Source organism: Oncorhynchus tshawytscha, linkage group LG33 (assembly GCF_018296145.1).
Source record: "Oncorhynchus tshawytscha isolate Ot180627B linkage group LG33, Otsh_v2.0, whole genome shotgun sequence".
In the NCBI taxonomy this organism is placed as follows: domain Eukaryota; kingdom Metazoa; phylum Chordata; class Actinopteri; order Salmoniformes; family Salmonidae; genus Oncorhynchus; species Oncorhynchus tshawytscha.
Window position 1 is genome coordinate 47,334,656 of NC_056461.1, and position 20,505 is coordinate 47,355,160.

Genomic DNA, 20,505 nt, shown 5'->3' on the forward strand with positions numbered 1-20,505 from the left:
GCCCTACATACCATTCTTTGTATATCTACTGCTGTGCATACCATTCTTAGTATATCTACTGCCCTACATACCATTCTTAGTATATCTACTGCCCTACATACCATTCTTAATATATCTACTGCTCTACATACCATTCTTAGTATATCTACTGCCCTACATACCATTCTTTGTATATCTACTGCCCTACATACCATTCTTTGTATATCTACTGCTGTGCATACCATTCTTAGTATATCTACTGCCCTACATACCATTCTTTGTATATCTACTGCTGTGCATACCATTCTTTGTATATCTACTGCCCTACATACCATTCTTTGTATATCTACTGCCCTACATACCATTCTTAGTATATCTACTGCACTACATACCATTCTTTGTATATCTACTGCTGCTGTACATACCATTCTTTGTATATCTACTGCCCTACATACCATTCTTAGTATATCTACTGCCCTACATACCATTCTTAGTATATCTACTGCACTACATACCATTCTTTGTATATCTACTGCCCTACATACCATTCTTAGTATATCTACTGCCCTACATACCATTCTTTGTATATCTACTGCACTACATACCATTCTTTGTATATCTACTGCCCTACATACCATTCTTAGTATATCTACTGCCCTACATACCTTTCTTAGTATATCTACTGCCCTACATACCATTCTTAGTATATCTGCTGCCCTACATACCATTCTTAGTATATCTACTGCCCTACATACCATTCTTTGTATATCTACTGCACTACATACCATTCTTTGTATATCTACTGCCCTACATACCATTCTTAGTATATCTACTGCTGTGCATACCATTCTTAGTATATCTACTGCTGTGCATACCATTCTTAGTATATCTACTGCTGTGCATACCATTCTTAGTATATCTACTGCCCTACATACCATTCTTAGTATATCTACTGCACTACATACCATTCTTTGTATATCTACTGCCCTACATACCATTCTTAGTATATCTACTGCTGTGCATACCATTCTATTTTAAGTAAATTAGTCCGGTGTACATCAGTATAATCTGCATTTGGATAACTGTTACAGTGCTATTTTGGTTTAATGATTTGTGTACTTGATAGGCGTTGGCTAGCTGCACCCGCTATAACATCTGCTAAACTACATGCGACCAGTACACTTTGATTTGATTTTGACTCATCCGTCCATCCACAGTTTAAAAAAAGAAATGTAAAATTAGCTGACTGGAAAACTACAGATTGTGTCCATAAAACAGTAGTTGTTAACAAGTATGGCTTGTCTGTATTAACAATGAGAGTCAGAGGGCAGTGTGTGCCCTCCCTCCATGTTGAGTTCACTGGATACACTTTTTTAATTCGAAAACGCCAAATGTAATGTATGTCCTGTGCATCCCTCCGTAGTTGTGGACGCCTTTTCGACAGAGCACTTCCGGATCTCTCTTCTGGCTTTGTGCAACTGTCGAGTTCCACGCTGCCGCTAACACATCTTGGTTACAGAGGTTGCAAAAACAACATTAAAAATGGCTATGCATGTACCGAAAGCACCGGGCTTCGCCCAAATGTTGAAGGATGGCGCAAAGGTAAGATTAAATAAATGTTAAAATTAAACCTAAAAGCAAAAGAGCGGTAGTGTGACCGGGGAAGTTCAGGTACGCACTGTGTCAAGTCATGTGGAGACTTCTAGAAAGCCGCAAGGCCGTGAAATATTTTCCCCCCCTGTTTTTGTGTTTTTTTTGTTGTTGTATCAAACCTCGGTACTTTTTCATATTGCTTTTTTGGAAATTGTTTAAAATGTCTCAGTTGTAATTGTTGTCGTAGAAAGGGTTTTCTTAAGTGGATGGGATAAAAATGCGTTTTCACGCATTGCTAACATGTGGTTGATTGCTATGATGTGCTAATAGCTAACTAGCCTCAGCATCTGATTTATGTAGCATAGTTAGCTAACTAGCGTCCCATGCGGGCTTTCATTCATTCATACAAAGATGAACTAACTTAATACTCGTCTGTCTTCTTTAAAAAAAAAAAAAAAATTAAGTGTTTTTATTTTATTTAGATGCCGACAATAATTTAAGACACCGTAGTTCGGATATTGTCGACTTTTTAAGTGTGCAGCTACTATTATCTTGTCACTGCGTAGTTGATAGCTACTGTAGTGAGCTAAGATGAGGTTGTCACTCTAAAGTGGTTACCACGGCCACAAAAATCTGGTTATCCTAAAAATGTTTGCAAACACAAAATAATCTTTGTCTTAATTTAAGGTTAGGCAAAATGTTAGTGGTTTGGGTTAAAGGTTAAAATAAGATTTTAAGAAGATAAATTGTAGGTGGGGTTTAGCTATACTTATTAGTTGCCCCCTACAATGGTTAACCTCCTCAGCCAGCTAACATGAATAGCCTCCCTGCTCCTTGGTAGTGAATGGGATTAGTTAGCCAGCTCGTTTCCAGAAGATACCGACCTTACTCTGGTTTACACTGAGCTGCACTGGGTTCATGATTACATTAAAGATGCAATGAAGCAGGGGTGGGATATGTACTCCAAATGGTACCATTAACCACACTGGTACATCGAGAAGATTGAAATGCTGCCCCCCCTCCTCTGAAAACGGTCCTTTGCATCCCATCTAGCAATAGGCACCCAGGCCATTCTGGAACGGCAGTAACAGTCTATTCCGTTGGTTCAACGTGTCATCTGCTAGTTAGAATGACGAAAAAGGGGTCCGTTTTCCGGGAAACATGCAGCATTTCAATCGTCTCCATGGTGTGAATAAAGACATCAATTTGGAGAACAGTGGCATATCGGTACGTTTTCCCGACCCGTATTGCGGCATGCTGCGCAGTGTCTTAATGTATCCATGATTTGCGTTCAGACCCCATTGCGTCGCAGTGTAAACACGTTTAAGCGCATGGTTGGTACCTTCTGGCCTAGTTAAATACGTGTAAAAAAAAAATGGTTCGTATCTTCTGGCCTATTTAAAATACAGGTAAATAAAATGTAATATATATATATATATATATATATATAATAAAAAATATTCTGTCAAGCATCACAGATTAGCAGCGCTACTGGTCAGATTAGTGCCTAATAAGGCATTGCCTCAGAACTGTGGGTTTTACATGGATACAATAACTAACAATCAGAAATGGGGTGGCAGGGTAGCTTAGTGGTTAGAGTGTTGGACTAGTAACCGGAAGGTTGCAAGTTCAAATCCCCGAGCTGACAAGGTACAAATCTGTCGTTCTGCCCCTGAACTGGCAGTTAACCCACTGTTCCTAGGCCGTCATTGAAAATAAGAATTTGTTCTTAACTGACTTGCCTAGTTAAAGGTAAATTCATTAATAATGTCAAATTCAGACATATCCATTTATACTGTTTTTTTTTTTTTGCCTCTGGTATTGTTCCATTGGAAAGCTAAATCCTCAATGGGAAATAGTTAGCTAGCTAATATGCACAACTAGTACAAATGTTTGTTCTTCAATCAAATCCAGTCTTTCATGGTCCTTGTTTGGGAAATAAGTAATTTTCTGTACTGTGTATCGTAGTGCTTTTTCTTACTGGGTATGGGAAGTAATGTAAAAGTCATGTGATTTTTTTTTTATGTGTGTAAGAGTGGGGAGGGGAGATGTACTGACTACCGTCTGTGTTTTTGCTTGGTCATCCCCCCCCCCCAGCACTACTCTGGTCTGGAAGAAGCTGTGTTCAGGAACATTCAGGCCTGTAAGGAACTGGCTCAGACTACACGCACTGCTTATGGACCCAACGGTGAGATCTGTCTGTCTGTCTCTCTGATCGCCTGTCCTTTCTCGTTTGTTAGACCACACACGCGTGAGCGTTGGCAAAAAAAAAAAATTGTACACGTGTTATTCCATCACGCCATCCAAACCGTTCGAACGCGTCAAAGGATCATCTGCGTGGCCAGGCGCTAAAATATAACTTTGTTTGTTTTTTGGGTCGTGGCGCTTTCCAAGTCCCGCCTCTCCCATCTCCTCATTGGTTTTTAGGAGCATATACCCAAGTGGGCGATTGAAAGATGAACTGAGGTCCACACTCCAGTCCAGTTGGTGGTGGTAGTGAACCTTAAAGTTGGTTGTCAACCGCCATATAAAGTCCAAAGAAGAAGAAGACGGAATTTGTATCCCGGGACAAATGAGCTAGCAACAGCAAGCTAGCTAGCTAAATGGTCGTGAATGTTTCACGTGTTTCGACCTGTCCCCAATTTAATATAGTTGGTTCAGAGTTTGTTTGGATATTTTCGACCTGCGTGTCCTGATCGCGTCTGGTGTGGGTGGTCAATCTATATCCGTGTCTGTCTGACTCTGTCCTAAATGAGAGACGGTTTTCTTGACCTTTTTCCTGTTTAATCTTCAGGCATGAACAAGATGGTGATCAACCACCTGGAGAAGCTGTTTGTGACCAACGATGCTGCTACCATCCTCAGAGAGCTGGAGGTGAGATGTGTAAACACACACTACCACACACACACTACAATACACACACACACTACCATCCTCAGAGAGCTGGAGGTGAGACGTGTAAACACACACCAACGCACACACTACCACACACTACCATCCTCAGAAAGCTGGAGGGGAGACAGTCTGCTCAACCAGTAGTTCTTATGGTCTGGAGTTAGATGAAGACTCCAGGAATGGTCATAAACCTTCATAAGACTATGGTCGCCGGGCTTGAGGGGGCTTCGTAACCTGGTCGCCGGGCTTCGTAACCGTTCCCTGTGTATGGTTCTTCCTCCAGGTGCAGCACCCAGCAGCCAAGATGGTCGTGATGGCGTCCCACATGCAGGAGCAGGAGGTGGGGGACGGGACCAACTTTGTCCTGGTGTTCGCTGGAGCACTGCTGGAGCTGGCTGAGGAGCTGCTGCGCATGGGGCTTTCTGTGTCAGAGGTACGCGCTAGCTGTGTTCCCATTTTCATTACAACGTTTGTATAGAAAATAAAGGTGACGATTGCCTGCTAGGGTGCGTTTTCCATTTAAATATCTTGTGCTGATTAAAAACAGCTAGACATAATGACGTCAAACCTATAAAATATAATATAAAAATAACACTTTATTTTCGCCAAAAAAAAAAAAACCTACAGTGTCCAATACAAATGTAGTGTTGAAGTGTTTCCATTGTCAATTTAAACCATTGCCCATTTACATATTCATAAATTGTCAACAGTATGTATCTGTCCCACCTAGTCGTTTCATGTCTCAGGTAGCCTGTGAAATCCAGTGTGGATAGAATTGAATAATGAACTACTATTGGCCATATTCTAGTAATTCTCATGTGCCAACGTATCGCCACGATCGTTGCCATGATGAGACTTTAATTGGTTGGTTTAACTTTCCAGCCAATCAGAGAAGCAATGTGTAGTAATTCAGGCTTTCTTGAAAGGCGGGGCAATCCATGTTCTGCAACAACAACAAAAAATAGATTTTTTTTTTTGTGTAAGCATTTAGAATTAAATGCGGAGTGTGGGGGCTTATAGTGACGCGATGACATCACATGCGCCCAGCATACCTTCAAAGGTATTCTGCAATTATCGTTTATTTGAAAACCCGAATTCTGTCATTTGTCGCAAGAAAGTTAAAACAAAATATAAATCCAACCCCTGTCAAACAGATCAAAGGGGTTCTCTCTTTTTTTAAACATTTGTCCTGTATCTGCCGCAGCGATTATTTACGCTACGTTGTTTTTGTCAAAAAATAATCCTGTAGCACCGCACACAACGAAAACGGCAAAGTTCAGGACAAATGGACAACGACCTGTCTATGATATGTCTGTATGTACCTGTTTGACAAGGACTTCCCTGACACACAACCCTGTGTGTGTGTGTCTCTCCCAGGTGATTGAGGGCTATGAGCTGGCGATGAAGAAGAGTCTGGAGCTCCTCCCAGAGTGCGTGTGCGCTTCGGCCAAGAACCTTCACGATGTAGAGGAGGCCACCGCTATGATCCGCCCGGCCGTCATGTCTAAACAGTACGGCAACGAAGACTTCCTGGCCAACCTCATCGCTCAGGCCTGCGGTAAGAGACACGAGCTGTGTTTGAATACCCGTACTAACATACTGGATACTGGATACTTAATGAGTACCCATACTAACATACTGGATACTGGATACTTAATGAGTACCCATACTAACATACTGGATACTGGATACTTAATGAGTACCCATACTAACATACTGTATACTGGATACTTAATGAGTACCCATACTAACATACTGTATACTGGATACTTAATGAGTACCCATACTAACATACTGTATACTACATAATGAGTACCCATACTAACATGCTGTATACTACATACTTAATGAGTACCCATACTAACATGCTGTATACTACATACTTAATGAGTACCCATACTAACATGCTGTATACCCATACTAACATGCTGTATACTACATACTTAATGAGTACCCATTCTAACATACTGTATACTACATTCTTAATGAGTACCCGTACTAACATACTGTATACTACATACATAATGAGTACCCGTACTAACATACTGTATACCCATACTTAATGAGTACCCATACTAACATATATGGTATGCTACATACTCATACTAATATACTGTATACTTCATACTAACATACTGTATACTACATGCTTAATGAATATATACTAATAGTTAATTTTAGTATACTGTAAACTAAGTTTCCTTTCAGTTGAGTGTACTAGCTCTTCGCCTGTCTACAGGAAGTTGATGCTGTTGCTATGCAACCTCTTGCTAGCTAGTTAGCATAACAAATGACTAGCTAAACCGTTAACAATTTCGGGTGTGTTGGTGAATTCAGTCTGCAGTGCCAGAGTGTTGTCGGATTTGTCCGTTTGTAAATTCAGAGTGTTTGGCTTTGGGAGCGTTTCAGAGCGCTACACTGGACGCTCTGGCTGAGGAGTAGAGTTCATCCGAGCGTTCATCTGCAGTCAAGCACCCAGGCTAACTTGCTAGCTACATCCAGACACAAATGAGAGAGAACCTCGCTCTGGCCATTTTATTCTCCCTACTAGCAGAGCTGGTTATCCAGAGCGTTGGTAACTGTGCTGCTGGTAACTTATTTTGCTTTTTTTTTTTTTTTGCCGGCATTTTCAACTGTGCCCGAGAGAGCTCTGAAATCGGGAGTAGATGGCCAGAATAAACCATATCCATTGAAACGCACAGCGGCTATACCACTTAGCTATGAATGGAGTGAATAATCAAGTCAATAAACGTTGGGTAGTTAGTTAGATAGCGGATAGTTAATATACTGGCAAGTTTGATGTATAAGTAGCCAACTAACGAGGTAGCTAGCTAACATACCGGTACATACTGCTGTAATGATATGCTACAAGGTTCGTAAGGACAGCTTAGCTAGCAAATTGTCAGCCAACATGACGTGTTACTTATTTGAAATGTCATTTATTACTGTAGTGGCTTCCTTTCCTCTTTACCATAGCCACTTCCCAAGCCTGAAGCGGGGTTGTTTGGTACCATACAGTCCACACTCAAGGTTTCCAAACGGCCAAACATTCAATGACATCCAGGGATATGGTGCAACAAAAATGTTTATTCTTCGTATATCTAACAAATAAAAATGATTCTCCAATCAACTTTAAAGCATAGAGTACTTGATATGGAAAATACATATTATGACCTGTCTGTATGTCTGTATGGTCAAAAAACTATACCGTTCCCGCTTCTAGCAAGGACTCCCTCCCCCGAAGGCCCAACTTCCTGCCTGTATCCTTAACGCACTTACCACAATACAATGAATGGGCAAGAGGGGGGCAAAAACTGAGTTACACTAACAACAAATGAATATATCTCAATCAGGTAAATATAAATCATAAAGGTATGTACCTAATATTTCATCATATACATTAATATTTAATATATTTACAGAAATGTACATGGAGCTCGGTATGTTCCGTCTTTTATTTAAATATGTCCAAATCGGCTCTTAACAATTACATTGCTTAACATTTGTCGTTAGTTAATTATTGATTTGCTCTCGTCTTCAAATCTGAATATGTTGCAAAGCCACGCCCATTTTCTGAATAATTGCATTATGGGCCATAAAAGTACAGAAATGGTGTCCTCTTTGTATTTTGGCGAATTTAATACGACATTTTGGCGTACTAGCTATCCATACTATGACCAATAAGCATATTATATACTCTATTCACGTCACTTAGTGTGCTTAGTATGAGTATTTAAACACAGCTATGGACAAATCGGAAGAGAATTTATCAATGAAGATTTATTTAATCAAATCAAATCAAATTTTATTTGTCACATACACATGGTTAGCAGATGTTAATGCGAGTGTAGCGAAATGCTTGTGCTTCTAGTCCGACAATGCAGTAATAACGAGCAAGTAATCTAACTAACAATTCCAAAAAAAAACTACTGCCATACACAGTGTAAGGGGATAAAGAATATGTACATAAGGATATATGAATGAGTGATGGTACAGAGCAGCATAGGCAAGATACAGTAGATGATATCGAGTACAGTATATACATATGAGATAAGTATGTAAACCAAGTGGCATAGTTAAAGTGGCTAGTGATACATGTATTACATAAGGATGCAGTCGATGATATAGAGTACAGTATCAACGTATGCATATGAGATGAACAATGTAGGGTAAGTAACATTATATAAGGTAGCATTGTTTAAAGTGGCTAGTGATATATTTACATCATTTCCCATCAATTCCCATGATTAAAGTGGCTGGAGTAGAGTCAGTGTCATTGACAGTGTGTTGGCAGTAGCCACTCAATGTTAGTGGTGGCTGTTTAACAGTCTGATGGCCTTGAGATAGAAGCTGTTTTTCAGTCTCTCGGTCCCAGCTTTGATGCACCTGTACTGACCTCGCCTTCTGGATGGCAGCGGGGTGAACAGGCAGTGGCTCGGGTGGTTGATGTCCTTGATGATCTTTATGGCCTTCCTGTAGCATCGGGTGGTGTAGGTGTCCTGGAGGGCAGGTAGTTTGCCCCCGGTGATGCGTTGTGCAGACCTCACTACCCTCTGGAGAGCCTTACGGTTGAGGGCGGTGCAGTTGCCATACCAGGCGGTGATACAGCCCGCCAGGATGCTCTCAATTGTGCATCTGTAGAAGTTTGTGAGTGCTTTTGGTGACAAGCCGATTTTCTTCAGCCTCCTGAGGTTGAAGAGGCGCTGCTGCGCCTTCCTCACGATGCTGTCTGTGTGAGTGGACCAATTCAGTTTGTCTGTGATGTGTATGCCGAGGAACTTAAAACTTGCTACCCTCTCCACTACTGTTCCATCGATGTGGATGGGGGTGTTCCCTCTGCTGTTTCCTGAAGTCCACAATCATCTCCTTAGTTTTGTTGACGTTGAGTGTGAGGTTATTTTCCTGACACCACACTCCGGGGCCCTCACCTCCTCCCTGTAGGCCGTCTCGTTGTTGGTAATCAAGCCTACCACTGTTGTGTCGTCCGCAAACTTGATGATTGAGTTGGAGGCGTGCGTGGCCACGCAGTCGTGGGTGAACAGGGAGTACAGGAGAGGGCTCAGAACGCACCCTTGTGGGGCCCCAGTGTTGAGGATCAGCGGGGAGGAGATGTTGTTGCCTACCCTCACCACCTGGGGGCGGCCCGTCAGGAAGTCCAGTACCCAGTTGCACAGGGCGGGGTCGAGACCCAGGGTCTCGAGCTTGATGAAAGGGTACTATGGTGTTGAATGCCGAGCTGTACGATGAACAGCATTCTCACATAGGTATTCCTCTTGTCCAGATGGGTTAGGGCAGTGTGCAGTGTGGTTGAGATTGCATCGTCTGTGGACCTATTTGGGCGGTAAGCAAATGGAGTGGGTCAAGGGTGTCAGGTAGGGTGGAGGTGATATGGTCCTTTAGTCTCTCAAAGCACTTCATGATGACGGATGTGAGTGCTACGGGCGGTAGTCGTTTAGCTCAGTTACCTTAGCTTTCTTGGGAACAGGAACAATGGTGGCCCTCTTGAAGCATGTGGGAACAGCAGACTGGTATAGGGATTGATTGAATATGTCCGTAAACACACCGGCCAGCTGGTCTGCGCATGCTCTTCGGGCGCGGCTGGGGATGCCGTCTGGGCCTGCAGCCTTGCGAGGGTTAACACGTTTAAATGTCTTACTCACTTCGGCTGCAGTGAAGGAGAGACCGCATGTTTCCGTTGCAGGCCGTGTCAGTGGCACTGTATTGTCCTCAAAGCGGGCAAAAAAGTTATTTAGTCTGCCTGGGAGCAAGACATCCTGGTCCGTGACTGGGCTGGGTTTCTTCCTGTAGTCCGTGATTGACTGTAGACCCTGCCACATACCTCTTGTGTCTGAGCCGTTGAATTGAGATTCTACTTTGTCTCTGTACTGGCGCTTAGCTTGTTTGATAGCCTTGCGGAGGGAATAGCTGCACTGTTTGTATTCAGTCATGTTACCAGACACCTTGCCCTGATTAAAAGCAGTGGTTCGTGCTTTTAGTTTCACACGAATGCTGCCATCAATCCACGGTTTCTGATTAGGGAATGTTTTAATCGTTGCTATGGGAACGACATCTTCAACGCACGTTCTAATGAACTCGCACACCGTATCAGCGTATTCGTCAATGTTGTCTGACGCAATACGAAACATCTCCCAGTCCACGTGATTTAGGATTTAGCCTACAGCAGGGGTGGTCAGCGTCGGTCCTCGAGGGCCAAAACACTTTTGGTTGTCATCCTCTCCTTCTAGTCAGGGTGCTGATTCAGACCTGGGACGCCAGGTCAGTGCAGTTAACTACCAGGTAGAATAAAACAACTGGAAGTGTTTCGGCCCTTCGGGACCTGGTTTGAGCTGGTCAGGTCAGAGTATTTTATATATTCTTTATTTAACTAGGCAAGTCAGTCAAGAACAAATTCTTATTTACAATGGCGGCCTACCCCGTCCGAACCCTAACATCGGATGATACTGTGCCAATTATGCGCTGCCCTATGGGACTCACAATCACGGCCGGCTGTGTTACAGCCCAGAATCGAACCAGGGTCTGTAGTGACTCCTCTAGCAGTGCCTTAGGCCGCTGCGGCACTCTGGAGCCCGGTTCTGGTGACCGTTCGTTCACGTGCTGTTTTTCCTCCCCTTCTCTCGACAGGCGACACTAACTGAACCTGCCAGTTGGAAGCAAGATGCTTTTTCGTAGCTATTAAGTAGTAGATGCCCAAATGCCCAATTAAAAACAGTCATTAAGCTGGAATTGTGTAGTCATGTGACTAGGAAATGTGTGTGTTCACCAGTAGGTGTGTTGTCCCAAAACTCTGCTCCTCACTACTCAAATGAAAACATCGGTACTGACTAAAGTTACCATTCATGTAATAGTAAATAACTAGTGAAACAACTTATTATTGAGTTGAACTTTTTTAAGATGATGCTTTTTTCCCCCTCGTGAGGTTGTGGCGATATACTGGCATCTGGTGGCGACCAGAGAGAACTGCACGATCTGAACTATTTACACATTGATGGGCCTTGAGCATAAATATTAGTGCTCGGAAAAAGTACTTGAAACCCCTTGAATTTGACTTGCCACGGACGTGTGTTGTAGAGGTGTGAATATCAGAAAGATATATATATATATATTTTTTGCAGCACACTGAGAACGTGCCTATTTTTTTTAATCACTTTACAGAATTTATTTTGTGTGTTTCTGTGCAATCCCCCCCCTCCAGGCCTTAACCAGTTTGCATCATTGCAATTGGCTTTGATAGGAAAGAAGAAAATAAGGATTTTTATTGGCCGGTAGTGTTTTTAGGCACAGCCAATGAATCAAATAAATAGGATGTTGATTTTTATTGGCCGGTAGTGTTTTTAGGCACAGCCAATGAATCAAATAAATAGGATGTTGATTTTTATTGGCCGGTAGTGTTTTTAGGCACAGCCAATGAATCAAATAAATAGGATGTTGATTTTTATTGTGGTAATTTTTGTCCTTCTAGTCTCCATCTTCCCCGAGTCTGGTAACTTCAGTGTGGACAACGTCAGAGTTTGCAAGATCCTGGTGAGTGTCCTTGATTACACAGCTACAGTACAGTCTCGGTCTGTCTGCCTTGTGTGTTGCTTTTGTCCCATCTGTGTTTACATTATTATTATTATTTATTTTTTTGATTGGTCTAATCTGTCTCGTGTCAAGCTTGAAATCTGAATTTTCTAAATGCAGATGTATAATTAAAAAAATAATAATAATCTGCAATTTTAAACTGTTTTATATTGAAGTGAAGTGTTTAAAAAAATATATAAAAAAATTAATGTGTTTTGTTGTTGCTTCAGCGGAGCGATCAAGGAGGTGCCGCTCGAGTTCTTTTCCTTTAGGAAATACATTAGTGCAACACGTTCAGCAGAAAAAAAGCTTATTCTTTTTTTTAAATCCGATGACTTAAGTACAAAAACGATTGCATTGGTCATTATGTTTTGCTTGAAGTGAATCTTGGATTTTTACCAGAGAACAGGAAGCTAGAGAGCTGTCTGATGATGGAATGCCCATTGGTGAATTCTCACTGGAGTTTAGAAGCAGAAATTACAATGGTATTTTAAATGTGAGTTTACAAAACACAGCAAGATATTACTGGTTGGGGGGGTCTGTTACACTGCTCTCTGGTGTGTCTGCAGGGCTGTGGACTGACTTCGTCCTCAGTGCTCCATGGGATGGTGTTCAAGAAGGAGACGGAGGGAGATGTCACGTCAATTAAAGACGCCAAGATCGCAGTCTTCTCCTGCCCCTTCGACTGCATGGTCACAGAAACCAAGGTAGGATGGAAATATATGTTAACCCTCTGACTCCCTCCCTCCCTCCCTCTGGCTCCCTTCCTCCCTCCCCCTGGCTTCCTCCCTCTGGCTCCCTTCCTCCCTCCCCCTGGCTTCCTCCCCCTGGCTCCCTCCCTCCCCCTTGGCTCCCTCCCCCTTGGCCCCCCCCCCTTGGCTCCCTTCCTCCCCCTTGGCTCCCTTCCTCCCCCTTGGCTCCCTTCCTCAACCCTTGGCGCCCTTCCTCAACCCTTGGCGCCCTTCCTCAACCCTTGGCGCCCTTCCTCAACCCTTGGCGCCCTTCCTCAACCCTTGGCGCCCTTCCTCAACCCTTGGCGCCCTTCCTCAACCCTTGGCGCCCTTCCTCAACCCTTGGCGCCCTTCCTCAACCCTTGGCGCCCTCCCTCAACCCTTGGCGCCCTCCCTCAACCCTTGGCGCCCTCCCTCAACCCTTGGCGCCCTCCCTCAACCCTTGGCGCCCTCCCTCAACCCTTGGCGCCCTCCCTCAACCCTTGGCGCCCTCCCTCAACCCTTGGCGCCCTCCCTCAACCCTTGGCGCCCTCCCTCAACCCTTGGCGCCCTCCCTCAACCCATGGCGCCCTCCCTCAACCCATGGCGCCCTCCCTCCCTCTCTCCTGCCCTCCCTCCGCAGGGTACAGTGTTGATTAATGATGATGATGTCCCTTCCTCTCTCCTTCCCTCCCTCCCTCTCTCCTTCCCTCCCTCCCTCTCTCCTTCCCTCCCTCCCTCTCTCCTTCCCTCCCTCCGCAGGGTACAGTGTTGATTAACAATGCGGAGGAGCTCCTTAACTTCAGTAAGGGAGAGGAGGATATGATGGAAGCCCAAGTCAAGTCCATCGCCGAGGCAGGCGCCAACGTAGTGGTGACCGGTGGCAAAGTGGCGGATATGGCACTGCACTACGCCAACAAGTACCAGCTCATGGTCGTCAGGTAGGGTCCCAGCTCATGGTAGGGTCCCAGCTCATGGTAGGGTCCCAGCTCATGGTAGGGTCCCAGCTCATGGTAGGGTCCCAGCTCATGGTAGGGTCCCAGCTCATGGTAGGGTCCCAGCTCATGGTAGGGTCCCAGCTCATGGTCGTCCGGTAGGGTACCAGCTCATGGTGGTCAGGTAGGGTCCCAGCTCATGGTGGTCATGTAGGGTACCAGCTCATGGTAGGGTACCAGCTCGTGGTAGGGTGCCAGCTCATGGTAGGGTGCCAGCTCATGGTAGGGTGCCAGCTCATGGTAGGTGCCAGCTCATGGTAGGGTGCCAGCTCATGGTAGGGTGCCAGCTCATGGTAGGGTCCCAGCTCATGGTAGGGTCCCAGCTCATGGTAGGGTCCCAGCTCATGGTAGGGTCCCAGCTCATGGTAGGGTCCCAGCTCATGGTAGGGTCCCAGCTCATGGTAGGGTCCCAGCTCATGGTCGTCCGGTAGGGTACCAGCTCATGGTGGTCATGTAGGGTGCCAGCTCATGGTAGGGTGCCAGCTCATGGTAGGGTGCCAGCTCATGGTATGCCAGCTCATGGTAGGGTGCCAGCTCATGGTAGGGTGCCAGCTCATGGTAGGGTGCCAGCTCATGGTCGTCAGGTTGGAGAGATATGGGGCATTCACTCACTCGTACCTGTTTTTAATTTTAGACCACTTCCTGCCTAAAAATCAACATTTCAAGACAGTCTTCTCTAGTTCGTCAGTTAAGATGAACTTGGTTTTGGGGAGTTTGAGTCAAGGGGTTACATGGGGTAGCTGGTAGGTCTTACTGGTGGTGTGAACCACCTGGTCTAAAACTACTGAACATCAGCGGCTGGTCCTTTCAGGATCCTGTCTCTCTGTGTTACTAAACCCGTGTCTCCTGCAGGCTGAACTCTAAATGGGATCTGAGGAGACTGTGTAAGACGGTCGGCGCTGTGGCCCTGCCTAGACTGGTGAGTTCCCCTTACTGACAGGGTAGAGTGGGTGTTGACTGTATTCGTACCCAATCGTTTGTTTCCTTCATACAAGGAACTCAGTCCATTGTAATATATTCATTAGGCTCTGATCTATGGATTTCACGTGACTGGGAATACAGACATACATCTGTAGGTCACAGATACTGGGAATACAGACAGATACACAAAGTAGGGGTGTGAATCAGAAAACCAGTCGGTAACTACACAAATATATTGGTACAGTTTATTAATCGTGAAAGGCAATGGACCTCTTGAGGTGATGACAGCCTAATACAGATTCATGTCTGTTCTACGAAATATGTTTCCCCTAATAAAGACATTACTGTTACAATGTCCGCTGAACTGACATGGTTGTCGCTGACACTGCTATGTTGACATGATGGGAGTTTCATATTTTACATTGAGTCGTTTAGCAGATGCTCTTCTCCAGAACAACTTAAAGGCGCTCTGAACCTCCAAGGCTACCGGGCCCGGCGTTCTGAACCCCTAGGCTACCTGGCCCGGTGCGCTGATCCGCTAGGCTACCTGGCCCGGTGCGCTGATCCGCTAGGCTACCTGGCCCGGTGCGCTGATCCGCTAGGCTACCTGGCCCGGTGCTCTGATCCGCTAGGCTACCTGGCCCGGTGCGCTTATCCGCTAGGCTACCTGCGCTGATCCCGCTAGTGCGCTGATCCGCTAGGCTACCTGGCCCGGTGCGCTGATCCGCTAGGCTACCTGGCCCGGTGCGCTGATCCGCTAGGCTACCTGGCCCGGCGCTCTGAACCGCTAGGCTACCTGGCCCGGTGCTCTGATCCGCTCGGCTACCTGGCCCGGCGCGCTGATCCGCTAGGCTACCGGGCCCGGCGTTCTGGACCGCCACGGTTCTCAACTCAGACAGCGGTGTGTACGCCTACAGTCGCTACTGCGAAAGTTATTCCCAGGATGGAACTGTCCACCGTTACTGTTTTCACCATGTAATGTTTAAACAAAATCATATCCCCACAGTAGACTGGTTTACCCATTTTACCCAGTCGGCTTGTTATGTGATCTATGCCAGATGAATGTTACACTCCAGACTCAAAGGTACATGTGCCCATGAAAACAGTTTTGTCCTTTTGTTGTCCTGTTAACCCCCCCATTTTATGTTAAGTCAGGACCATCGTGTGTTTAGGGAAAGAGGATTATTCATTGTTTTAATAATATATTATTTGGGATCTGTATTACATGTACAAACTACAGCTCATTTTGTAAAACGACACAGTTGACTGGAGTAGAGAAGAGAACCTGGTAGTGATTGGAAACTGGGATCCCCGCCCAGGTTTATTTCACTACTACCGTCAAACTGTGTCGTTTTACAAAATCAGCTCTAGTTTCAAACATGGTTTAGGGACAGCTCTTTACAAGAGAGCTCTTTTTTTATTTTACCTTTATTTAACCAGGCAAGTCAGTTAAGAACAAATTCTTATTTTCAATGACGGCCTAGGAACAGTGGGTTAACTGCCTGTTCAGGGGCAGAACGACAGATTTGTACCTTGTCAGCTCGGGGATTTGAACTTGCAACCTTCCGGTTACTAGTCCAATGCTCTAACCACTAGGCTACCCTGCCCCCCCTGGGTTACAAGAGAGCTCTTTGCACGGGAGCTCTTAAAGGGGCAGTAGCGTAGTTTCTTCCTCATAGTATCTCAAATGTATGACACAATAATCACGTGTCCATGGGGTTAAATGCACATGGACAAACCCCTTGCTTCGGCCTCTGTTCATTTTATAGCTACGATTCTGCATCGGTTGTCTTCAGGTTTGTTATTGGGCTGATTTGGAGGCGGGACTTATATTTTAGTGTCGGTATCATTATTCATATTAGTAACAAAAATATATTTTTTAAGTCATCAGAACTGAGCTTTTCGGTCCCATCATAATAATGATCCTGTGGAGGACCCGTAAGCAAGGGGACTGGAATTTGTCAAACTTATTTTACTACATCTACAAAATAATGTATTATCAAAATAATGAATAATCCTCTTTCCCTAAGCGCATGATGGTCCTGATTTTCTAACATACATTCCAAGTTGAAAAGGGGAGGTTAAGTTGTGCTTCTTCCAAGTCAAAACTGAAACGGACCATTCCTATGTCCTCTTCCCCCCCAGACCCCTCCCACTCCAGAGGAAATGGGTCACTGTGACAGTGTCTACCTGGATGAGGTCGGAGACACTCAGGTGGTGGTCTTCAAACACGGTGAGAACAGACTTCCTGACTAAAAGTCTTGTCGTTTTTAAAAAACTTAAGTCGTTTCTGTGTGTTTCGGGGAACTATAGACCACAGTCAGCAATGGTGCCATCTCATAGTCGTTCTCTTTCCACCTCTTCCTCCTCCTTCCCAGAGAAAGAGGATGGTGCCATCTCCACCCTGGTAATTAGAGGATCCACTGACAACCGGATGGATGATATCGAGCGAGCCATTGACGACGGGGTCAACACCTTCAAGGTTCTGGTCCGAGACAAGAGACTGGTGCCAGGTGCCGGAGCTACAGAGATTGAACTGGCTAGACAGATCACATCGTATGGAGAGGTACAGAACATGGACGTGTGTGTTAACGAATGTGTCGTTTTAAACACACTTAACTAGTATGACTCCCTTTCTAGTCGTTTCCGGTCTTTGAGCAGTGTGTCATGAACAACTTTCCCCGACCCCCCTCTCTCTCTCTCTCTAGTCGTGTCCGGGTCTGGAGCAGTATGCCATTAAGAAGTTTGCTGAGGCGTTTGAGGCGGTGCCCAGAGCGTTGGCAGAGAACTCTGGCATCAAGGGAAACGAGCTCATCTCCAAACTGTACGCCGTGCATCATGAGGGCAACAAGAACATGGGCTTTGACATCGAGGTGTGTGACAAGTCTCTTCCTGTTGCATTTCCTGTTTTATATTTTTATTTTATTATTTTTTCCCCCTTTATACCTGCCATGGTGCGCTTGGTTTAGTTTGCCCAGTGTACCAGGTTGGCAGATGTTTTCCAAAGAACCTCTGCCGGCACGCCAGGCTCATTAAATCCAGTGCACCTTAAGACATTAAGGTTCTGTTGACTTCCATGGAAGTGTATAGCGTGCCTGTTTAAAATGGTTTCTTTACAAAGCTGACAGGATGTGTGTAATGTACACAGGGAGAGGGTGCTGCTCTGAAGGACATGCTTGAAGCTGGGATCCTGGAGCCTTTCCTGGTCAAACACTGGGGCATCAAACTAGCTACCAACGCTGCTATCACCGTGCTCCGAGTAGACCAGACACACACACACACAGACTGGGTTCATTGATACGTAATAACCTCAAATGTGTTTTGCTATCAGATCGGTGGGATCAAAGTATACTTCTGTACCATCCAATAGTGGGCTGGTCTCTGGGGCCTACTTCATATGCACCGAGGCCTGAGGAGGTGTGGTATACGGCCAATATACCACGGCTAAGGGCTGTTCTTAGGCACGACGCAACGCGGAGTGCCTGGATACAGTCCTTCGCCGTGGTATATTGGCTATATATCACAATCCCCAGAGGTGCCTCATTGCTATTATAAACGGGTTATCAATGTAATTAGGGCCCTAAAAAAATGTTTTTGTATTTTACCTGATATACCATGCCTGGTCAGCCAATCAGCATTGAGCTCGAACCCACCCAGTTCCTACTTACACCATAGATGATATTTACTCGTGTCAACTCATGAATTTAGAATGGAAGATGGATGTGTTTGTACATCGACCCGAATCCCATCGACTCGTTCCTCTAACCGAACTAAAAGTTTAGTTCCTGTATATCGTATCCGAGCCCATGTATCTAGATACGTATCCAATTTGTCTTGAGGGGGGGGGGGGGACGTTCACATCCCTACCACTTTCATTCACTGTGCTCCTACTGGACCAGCTACACACACACACACACAATCATCTTCTCATTGCAGGTCAATCGGAGTAAAATGTTGTTTTCATCTTTTTAATTGCTGTCTTCACTTCTCTTTCCCAAGTTTTCATCAGGATCCTGTAGAAAATGTACAGGATGTGTGTTAATCTGAGTGTTTGTGGTTGGGGGGTGTTTGTGTGTAGATTATCATGGCTAAGCCAGCAGGTGGGCCCCGGGCTCCTAAACAACAAGGCCACTGGGACAAGGACGAGGGAGACGAGCCTGAACATTTTGACACACACCACTAACCTTTCTGAACAGGACAGAGTACACACTGACAGGTGCTGGGGGATGGGGGCACAGGGGGGCACGGAAAACACTCACTGTGTGTGATGGGGGGCACGGAAAACACTCACTGTGTGTGAAGGGGGGCACGGAAAACACTCACTGTGTGTGAAGGGGGGCACGGAAAACACTCACTGTGTGTGATGGGGGCACGGAAAACACTCACTGTGTGTGATGGGGGGCACGGAAAACACTCACTGTGTGTGATGGGGGGCACGGAAAACACTCACTGTGTGTGAAGGGGGGCACGGAAAACACTCACTGTGTGTGAAGGGGGATGGGGGGGCACGGAAAACACTCACTGTGTGTGAAGGGGGGCACGGAAAACACTCACTGTGTGTGAAGGGGGGCACGGAAAACACTCACAGGGTGTCTGCGGTCTCTTAAATACATTTATCTGATGAAAGGCCTTAAATCTTAGATTCAGTGTTCGAAGGGCCGCTGTGCTTCCTGTACGTTGAGTCGCTGCGTAATTGTTGCCACGTCACTCCATATTAAGTTGCATTCCAATTTTAATTAAAAAGTTATTACAAAATGTAATTTCATGGAACCTGCCGATACCTTGCTGTCGTGTTTGTGTGTGTGTTGGATATGCACTGTTAATGGGAGGGGGGGGTATATATGTTTGTGATGGGGAAATGGCATGAATACTCACTCACAGTCGTGTGTTTTTAAATATAACAAGATAACGATGTTAATGAGACTGTAGTGCTACCGTGTGACAATAACCATAACGTTGTTCACGACCATAACCTTATATTTTCTTTTCGTTTCTTAGGCGAATGCTCGCACACTGCTGTGATATAACCATGTTTGATGTTTGTGTAGCAACTGACACAGTGTGTGTGAATGCCTGCTGCATGTTTACAGGGATGTTTACATGTTTACAAGATCAACAACAAAATGCTCACAATGGTAGAATGACTAACTGTGTGTGTGTGTGTGTCTGTTCCTCAGATCATCATGGCCAAACCGGCAGGCGGACCCAAAGCCCCCACAGGCAAGAAAGACTGGGATGAAGATGACTGAACATGACCTCTACCCACCTAACCCCTGCCACTATGCCCCCCCCCCCAGCCCTCCCAACCTGGTTTTTCTATGTTTTATTTAAAGTCCAAAGCGTTTGGCGTATTGTGTAGGCACCATCCTGCATGGTTACTGTATGATGGAAGGAGAGATGACATGGATGGATTGATGATGGCACTGTATTGCTTTTTATGTTCTCTCAAATAAAAGGCACTTCATTCCCTGTCATTGTTTTTATTTTATTAAACATTTCCAAAGCAGTTGTTTAAAAATATATATTTTTGCAATGTCAAATCCTCTCTGGCTAACAACTAAGTATCTTACTGTGAGAGATGGGGGTGTAAGTGCTTCTTAGCTAGGTGCAATTTCTCAAGCAAAGATTTTTGCTAGGAATGTCTGGTCTTCTGAGTGGGGGAGGGGAACATTGACAACTAGCTCTTATTGGCAGAGGTTTTGGTATGTTCTTATTGGTTAATAGACCATTGACATCACCAAGCAGGCCAATATTCCATTCCACTAAAAACAGGCTGGAGTTTCAGGCCATCCTTTCTCAAACAGCTTTTACACTGAAATCATTTTACATTT

The 20,505-nt window shown here is 45.0% G+C and overlaps 1 protein-coding gene across 2 annotated transcripts; it reads left to right on the plus strand.

Annotated features, from left to right (window-relative positions):
* Positions 1–1,420: 1,420 nt before the first annotated feature.
* cct8 (chaperonin containing TCP1, subunit 8 (theta)) lies at positions 1,421–20,148 on the plus strand. Of its 2 annotated transcripts, XM_042311268.1 has the most exons (15): positions 1,421–1,581; positions 3,670–3,760; positions 4,367–4,446; positions 4,751–4,900; positions 5,845–6,025; positions 11,948–12,009; positions 12,618–12,755; positions 13,521–13,699; positions 14,606–14,672; positions 16,820–16,907; positions 17,053–17,240; positions 17,383–17,547; positions 17,823–17,940; positions 18,751–18,890; positions 19,852–20,148. In XM_042311268.1, exons 1-14 carry the CDS (start codon positions 1,522–1,524, stop codon positions 18,855–18,857), a joined length of 1,674 nt encoding a protein of 557 aa, XP_042167202.1. In that variant the 5' UTR covers positions 1,421–1,521; the 3' UTR covers positions 18,858–18,890; positions 19,852–20,148. The 2 variants fall into 2 exon arrangements, with proteins under 2 accessions (XP_042167202.1, XP_042167203.1); XM_042311269.1 differs by lacking the exon at positions 18,751–18,890 and having other exon boundaries at positions 1,422–1,581; positions 17,823–17,939; positions 19,849–20,148.
* Positions 20,149–20,505: the final 357 nt, after the last annotated feature.

Coding starts and splice junctions, on each gene's coding strand:
- cct8 (XM_042311268.1), top strand. CDS start 1,522: ATGGCTATGCATGTACCGAAAGCACCGGGCTTCGCCCAAATGTTGAAG. Junction 12,010..12,617: donor TCAGAGTTTGCAAGATCCTG/GTGAGTGTCCTT, acceptor GTGTGTCTGCAG/GGCTGTGGACTGACTTCGTC. Junction 17,548..17,822: donor ACATGGGCTTTGACATCGAG/GTGTGTGACAAG, acceptor TAATGTACACAG/GGAGAGGGTGCTGCTCTGAA.